At 41.4% G+C, this 7,309-nt stretch overlaps 1 protein-coding gene across 5 annotated transcripts; it reads right to left on the bottom strand.

The window, feature by feature from the left end:
* Positions 1-728: 728 nt before the first annotated feature.
* On the bottom strand, positions 729-5,838 carry irx6a (iroquois homeobox 6a). Of its 5 annotated transcripts, none has more exons than XR_003862787.2 (7): positions 5,241-5,837; positions 4,108-4,371; positions 3,692-3,801; positions 3,111-3,406; positions 2,092-2,830; positions 1,782-1,893; positions 729-1,443 (listed from the first exon to the last, which is right to left on the bottom strand). XR_003862787.2 is itself a non-coding variant. In XM_029653923.2 (7 exons), the coding sequence occupies exons 1-7, from the start codon at positions 5,252-5,254 to the stop codon at positions 1,401-1,403; spliced, it is 1,515 nt and encodes a 504-aa protein (XP_029509783.2). In that variant the 5' UTR covers positions 5,255-5,838; the 3' UTR covers positions 729-1,400. The 5 variants fall into 5 exon arrangements, 3 of the variants coding, with proteins under 3 accessions (XP_029509783.2, XP_029509780.2, XP_029509781.2); XR_003862788.2 differs by having other exon boundaries at positions 1,791-1,893; XM_029653923.2 differs by having other exon boundaries at positions 1,791-1,893; positions 2,096-2,830; positions 4,108-4,321; positions 5,241-5,838.
* Positions 5,839-7,309: the final 1,471 nt, after the last annotated feature.

Raw genomic sequence — 7,309 nt, 5'->3', positions numbered from 1 at the left:
GAAGTAGCATTTATTTTGGTCCTCTGATAATAAAGTCTGCACAATATCCATCTCAGGCTAGGCCCACATTTCTGCATTGCATTTGAGTGTTTTCAACAACATTTTGTTTAAAGGTTTTTCGAGTTTTCTACTGTGGAGTGAGCAATATGCTATGCGATACTACATGTCATGCATGCCCATAATCATGTAAAATATAATCTATTAACTTTCTTATAATTTTCTGAAAATAACTGACTCCAAAGTTCAAGTTGACAGGAATAAGAAACCAATGCTTTCGTGTTAGTAGTTTTACGCATGATGACAAATCGCTTAGTTTTACTCACAGGCCTAACACTTGTGCTAATACTCATGTGTTATATCAACCAGTTATAAATGAAAAAGTTCAGGCAAAAACAGTAGAACCAAAGTCTAACACACACAAACCATGTGAATGTTCCCTTATGGGTTTGATACTACAAATGACCTTTTAATTAACACAAGTAAATTATTGCAGCGGCTCCCTACACAGCGGACAAAGCAGCATTCATCCGTATTCCTGCCTCGTTGCTTGTCTGAACAGTAACAAAGTGTTTGATGCCAGAACTGATTAGATAATTACAATGGAGAGATGATGTCCCCTTTCTTCCTGGCCTTGTAACGTTCATTCACGTTCTCTATTGAATTATGACCTTACCAACAACGTTCCAGTATTATTCTCCACCTTAAGAAGATAAACTTTGATCTAGTGCAACAGTCTCAAAGGTTTTAATTGGCCGATTAAACCAATGTTAATGTTCTGGAAATAATATTTACACAAAAACGAGGTGTTCCTGAAAAAATTAATTCTTATAAAATATTTCATGAATGGCAAGAACAGAATAAGCTCACAATTATCTTTGAGAGGAACACAACACAATCAACAATTTCTCCAGGTCGACACACGCAATAGACAATTCCGATTACAACTCGATAAATCCCACTCATTTAGCGAACAGAAAGACCAACAACAAGCTAAGTATTTCTCCCTTAAATCAGGTATAAAATAGCACACAACCACAGTTGAAACAATACAATACATGTAACAAAATATTTAATTGACACATACGAAATAAATACATGAACAGATGAGAATCAAATAATAAATACACAAATAAATAAATAACATTGCTACACTACGATTGCCCTTTGCATACATCATGAATTGACCGTCAGTTCCCATACCGTTGCATTTCAAAGTCTTGCATAAAGTCATCGTCAACACCATAAAAACAACGTTGTGCAAAATGATGGCAGCTTCCACAGTTTGGACAGGGCTCATCGAGCTTTGACTGCGGAGGGCCGCAGTTCCCAGGTGTAAGGTAGGTAGGATGTCCGGTGCTCGTCGTCATCCCAAGTCTTTATAGTGCATAGCCTAAGACCGGCTAAATACAAGTCCCACTGTGTAACGACTGCGTGTCCATCAACCTAAGGGGAAGAGAGAGGAAAAAGAAAAGCTCGTTATTTATTGATATCCATTACAATATCAAGCCTCGTAAAGGAACATACCTTCTAATATAAAACCATTAGTCAAATGTAGAAGTATGTGCTTAACTATAGACTGACATATGTCTTCAGGTAATCCAAGAATATATTCACTTTATAGACAAGATCACATATGTAATACCATCAACCTGTGTTGGTATAGAAAAGTTACAGTACAACTGGTGTAATCCAAATGATTGGATTAGCAGATGATGGTTAGGTTGAATGATATACAAGTTGAATGTGTGTGTGTGTGTGTGTGTGTGTGTGTGAAGGCTCACCTTCCTCACCTCTTCATAACAGGTCTGAAGGCAGTGACCTTGTCATCCTGCAGGGTCACACATGTGTCACTGAGTTCCGAGGGCTCTGTCTCTGCCTTCCCACTGGAGAATCCTAGACAACAACAGAAACCACACTGTAAGAAACTTGCTGCAGCCAGGTCATTGTATAGCGTTTATTTGTCAATATTAATTTTGATAGCAGTGAAACAAATGTGCATTTCTGAAACACATTTCAATATTGTATAACTTGACACGGGTAATATCACAATTACAGTCGTTCAAAATTGAACACAAGTGTCACAACATGTACCTACCTTCAATAGTGGAGTACTGGCAAGAGTCTGAAAGAGCAGGATAGGAGGAACAGTGCAGTTGGAGGGCCTTCTGGTTGTAGCTGCCTGCACTATAGACCTTAGATTGCAACAAGGGGCCCTCTTGGAAAGGGTTCTCAGCATTGGATATGTTAGTAGGATCCTGGAGGCCCCTGAGGGGCCCACACTGTCTGGTACCAGTCACTGGTAGCCTGGTCCCCTGTAGATGGCAGTCTCCCAGCATGCTCCCTGTCCGGAGCTCTGGGGCCCCGTGGTGAGCAGAGCCCAGGATGACCCCCGTGGCCGCTGTACGCGCCAGAGACCAGATCCTCGGTTTGTCCCGGTCCGACACCTCAAAGTGTGACAGGGACACAGTGTGAGTGCCCGTGGGGATGGTGGTGGTGGTGGAGGGGGGCTTGGACGTCACCAGTGGATCAAGGAAGTCCGAGGGCATGGTGGGTAGAGAGGGCAGGGAGGGTAGGCTCTTGATACCACATGGGAATGAGTGGTGGAAGCTGTTGGACAAGGAGAGGGAGAGCTCTGAGCTGCAGTCTCTCTTTGGAAGGCCTCCAGAGCCAACACCACCACTGGACATGGCCCTGTGGAGGTCCTGCTGTTCCTCAGGGCCCCTGGGTGCCATCTTCTCACGGTCACTGTCCAGCTTGTCACAGTCCTCGTCCTCCATGTCCTCCAGGTCACTCAGATGAAGGTCTTTCTCATCTTTACACTCACTGGAATCTGAATGATGAAATATACAGGAATATTACTGGTGATATTAGGAGTAGAAGCAGTATAATTTTCACTGGAATCTGAATTGTCAAATACACACAACATGATATGTGGAATAGTAGTTATATTCAGGAGCAGAAGCTGTCATTTTGATCAATTCACATTTTTTTTGTTATTGTAGGTGATGTGGATTAGTTTAAGAGGAAGCAAGCTCCTGTAAATCGTTGTGAAAAAATATGTTTTTTTTAAAATGCTTTGCTAGATGGAAGAGGGAAGAGAGGATGTGTACCTTTGGTGACACAGTCTTGGCCACTTTTATCCAGGTCGTCCTTCCTGTCGTCCCCAGCCTTATTCTTTGGTGACCAGGTCATCTTGTTCTCCTTCTTTAGCCTCCTCCTGGCGTTGGCGAACCAGGTGGAAACTTGGGTGAGGGTCATTTTGGTGATGATGGCCAGCATGATCTTCTCGCCCTTGGTGGGGTAGGGGTTTTTCCTGTGCTCGTACAGCCATGTCTTCAGGGTACTGGTGGTCTCACGTGTGGCATTCTTCCTCCTGGCTGATCCATTAAAATCCATAGTCCCATACCTGGTAGTAATAGCAGACAACACATTAGCCATTAGCAACGTTAGCATATAAACTCATAAACTATTCACCCAGACCCATGGCACTCCTGGAGTGTTGTCTGAAATATAGACTATACAGCTCTGCTCTATCTAGCAGTATAGAGCTGCATAGATTGTGACCTTTTGCTCTGGAGGTGTGAGATTCCTTGAATGTAAGTTATTACTCATGAATGACAGGGCTTTATCACACTAACAAGGAATAGCTGAGCTGATGCACTACAGACAAGGAATGTGTGGGGTTCCGTACCTGTCATATTGGTACTGGCCCAGTGAGTGGTCATAAGGATAGTAGGTGGCAGGTTGAGTTATGCCAGAATGCAGAGTGCCTGTGCCATCCTTCATTTCATACTGTGGATTCTGAAATAAGAAAACAACTTTATGAAGCACTTAGGGAACTTTATTTGTTTCTAAATATTGGAAACAAAGTTGATGTACATTTTGTGCTACTTTACTCCCTTCCAGATTGAAACATAATAGCCTACTGGTAGCCTAAATATGAGTATTTTTAAAACGGCAAAGTCTATTTGAGCCATCCATCAGGCAGGCAGGCTACTCAAAGTCATTTCAATAACGAAATACTTGGAGAGTAATTTTGATCAGCATCCATCTTGATCGATCGCATCCCAGCCACCCCCATCCACTATTAGATTAAACGGTATGTACCAGAGATGAGTAGATAGCAGCGGAGGGCTCGGCGCTGTAGGGGAAGTAGCTGGCATAGTTCTGGCTGGCGGCGGCCGCGGCAGCGTAGGGCGAGCTATACATCCCTAGTGCCGCGTTGAGCTCCGTCCGTGTGCTGGCCAGGAGCCGGTTCTCGTAGGAAGGGCAGCAGAAGGTAGCAGGAGTCTGGGTACCGCTCGTCCCGTCAGAGACCGACCTGGAAATCGAATCGCAGCAAGTCGTACTGGGGTTTGCCGACACGAAAAACTGCATGAAGAGAATTGTGGATTATAGACATGTCATTCGTGTTTCGTGTATGAGCTCTGTTATCTTCATATCTAGAATACATTTTGATATGGTTTTGAGATACAGGACAATTCAGGTAAGATGGAGACTAGATATAAACGCGTGCTGTGTGTCTGCCTAATTCGATTAAAAGTTTTAGAATCGCATTTGACATAATATCCAGGTGAAATCATAAGGTACCATTTTGGAAATAATGTGTTTCAGTTAATTGAGCTTTTTTATTTGATATAAAAGGACTTCCCAAAGTATTCATTCACTGCCTGACTAAGCTGTTGTAGGCTACTGAAATGGGATGAAAACAAAGGATCTCAAACTTTTAATACTCTTATAGGAAAATAACTTATTTCTAGTTGAATCAAAGTTCTGAGAACTTTTATTGTATACATTTGTCCAGTTGTCTCCAAACAAATATATTTAAACCATAAATCCGTACGGCTACTTCACGTTTTCTAAATAATAGTTAATGTCAATACTAAATTCAGAGATCTCTGAATGAAAGAGAAAGTTGGGAAGGTTCACTGTTAACTTCAGAGCGCAATTAGGCTACACAACGGAGCTATAGCGTAGTAATAAACAGAGGTCTTTTGTCAGATCAAAACAACACGTGAGTACATTCATAATTCAATTCAATTGGACTTGTGTTTATGTCTGTCGATATGTTGATTAAACAAAAGCGTCACCTGAAAATAGCTGTCAATATTTTGAAAGCAACCATTCAGTGCTGCATCTAGATTATAGAGTGAGCTGTTCAAATTAAAATGTTGCTAGTTTGTTTACATATTTGTCACTTTGAAATTGAGAGAGAAAAAAGCATGTTGATATTGTCTTACCTGTGAAGTTGCATTATAAGGATATCCAAACTGAGAGAAAGACATAGCTGCTTCTTTTGTTAACATCAGGAATATTCTTCACCCTTGATCGATTGTAACCAATTCTACTTCAAATCCACCTTCTTCCACACATTTCCACGCACGGCCTCTCGCTCAATAATAGATGATTGCACTTAGGAGGGAGAGTTGAGGCTGGTACCAACAGCTGCAGATAGTTTTATATATGAATAATCCCCCGAAGGAAATGATAAGAAAATGAAATTACGCGTCATTAAGTACAAAAAATGGTTGTTGTATTAGCTGAAGAAGGCTTAAAGGATAACGTAAGACTTGCAAGATATGGACTCTGCTTGTGCTATTATTTGTGCCTCTATAGTTCTTTAGCATTCACCCATGCAAGGGTATCAGTGTGACGTCATTGTAATCCCGGAACGACAGGACAGCAAGGATAGAATAATGTCTTTGCCAATCACATCTAACATCGCGTTTTCTTAAGGTGTTCTGTGCTCCCCGTGTCGCCTCGGCTTTGTGCAGTGGTCTTCTTCACTTGCTTCACTGATAAGAGTATAAAGGAAAGGGGTTGTTCTGGTACAGTTGTGGAACTGTCAGATAGATAAAGGCTCTTGATGCGTATCATGTCCAATTATAAAATAATACCAACTGAAATGACCACCGAGCATATTTTGTTATTATTATGCATAGAATAATACATATTTATTTGGACAATATTTGAACTGAAAGCCTTCAGTTATGTTTTCTTTTATTTGGGATATCTGATTCTTTGCTATTTCTTATCAGCATCTTCATCATAAAATAATCATTTTAGTTAGTTAGTCTCATGTGCTCACTTGAACAATAATACATATTTATCCAAACAAACAAATCTTCATTTGAAGACACTATACCTCACTCACTTATTCTGTCTTTTTTACATTGGGATTTGCGGATGATGAATATTTGAAAGTGAAAAAAGTGAACACCAGTGGATGGTCGTGGATTTAACGCGTTTTTACGACCTCTGTGCGCCTCTATATGTCCGGTCAGAGGTGTAAGACCGACTTAATGACGATGATGTTCCCATCTTTCTCTATTAGAGAGAGAGAGGAGAGAGGAGAGAGGATGGGGGTGAATCAGGAGGAGAGGATCCGTCCCAGTAGGAGCGGATGGAAAGGCTTTGGCAGGTCAATAGACGAGTGATTGATGCGTGCCTGGAGACCTACGTGACCATTACGCGTAATGCGTAATTGCATCAATTAACAAATGGATACATGCCCTTGTTAAACCAGCAAGTTACACAGTTTCTGAGTCTGAAATGGCACCATATGCCCTATATAGTGCACTACTTTTGAACAGGGCCAATAGGATTCTGGTCAAAAGTAGTGCACTATATAGGGAACAGGGTGGGACGCAAGCACAGTGAAACTATGCCTTTGAGGTAAAACCCGAGAGCTGTGTGGAAAAAACGACGTGGAAAACCCTGCGCTCTCAATTCTAATTAAATACCAGTGGAAAGGAGGCGACGAGATTGCATTTTAATTGAATGATGGTCAGTTGAAAGTTGTGGAAGAAATATAGCTCCCTCGCTGAGAATAAAATGATAAATAATTGTAAGGTTTATTAGAATAAGGAAGTTCATGAATTTCTCTCTCTTTCTCTCTCCTCACACGCGCAATTCGCAATTAAATGTCATTATCGCAAGCATTTACACACACACACACACACACACACACACACACACACACACACACACACCGAATAGCTAAATATATAATTATTTATTGATTTAAGTTCAAACTATTTCCTATTGACAATAACAAGAGTGACGATTCCCGCTGTCACCAACCAAATGCGGTCCGCTTCATTCCTTCATTCATTAATCGTTGTTGTCATGGTTGATATGAGAGTGATATTTCAATGCCTCTCTACTCAAATGTAATTGCGTGTTTAGTCCCTGGAGATGCGTCTGCGATTACGGGCTTTCTCTTCGAGTGGCGCCAGAGAGCCGCGAGTAAAGATGGATTTTGATCCCTTCAGAGATTCTCCAAGGAGATAAAGTAGGTTGGCAGCGG

The sequence above is a fragment of the Oncorhynchus nerka genome, linkage group LG27, assembly GCF_034236695.1.
Source record: "Oncorhynchus nerka isolate Pitt River linkage group LG27, Oner_Uvic_2.0, whole genome shotgun sequence".
In the NCBI taxonomy this organism is placed as follows: Eukaryota; Metazoa; Chordata; class Actinopteri; order Salmoniformes; family Salmonidae; genus Oncorhynchus; species Oncorhynchus nerka.
The sequence above is the reverse complement of the archived record's forward strand: the minus strand, read 5'-3'. Positions and strand labels throughout refer to the sequence as shown.

Bases quoted from the DNA above. Each gene is read 5' to 3' on its own strand.
- irx6a (XM_029653920.2), bottom strand. From the start codon at position 5,306: ATGTTAACAAAAGAAGCAGCTATGTCTTTCTCTCAGTTTGGATATCCT. The intron at 3,802-4,107 runs GTACATACCGTT...TTCTTATTTCAG, and splicing joins CTGCTATCTACTCATCTCTG to AATCCACAGTATGAAATGAA. The intron at 1,894-2,095 runs GTAGGTACATGT...GTTGTTGTCTAG, and splicing joins CCAGTACTCCACTATTGAAG to GATTCTCCAGTGGGAAGGCA.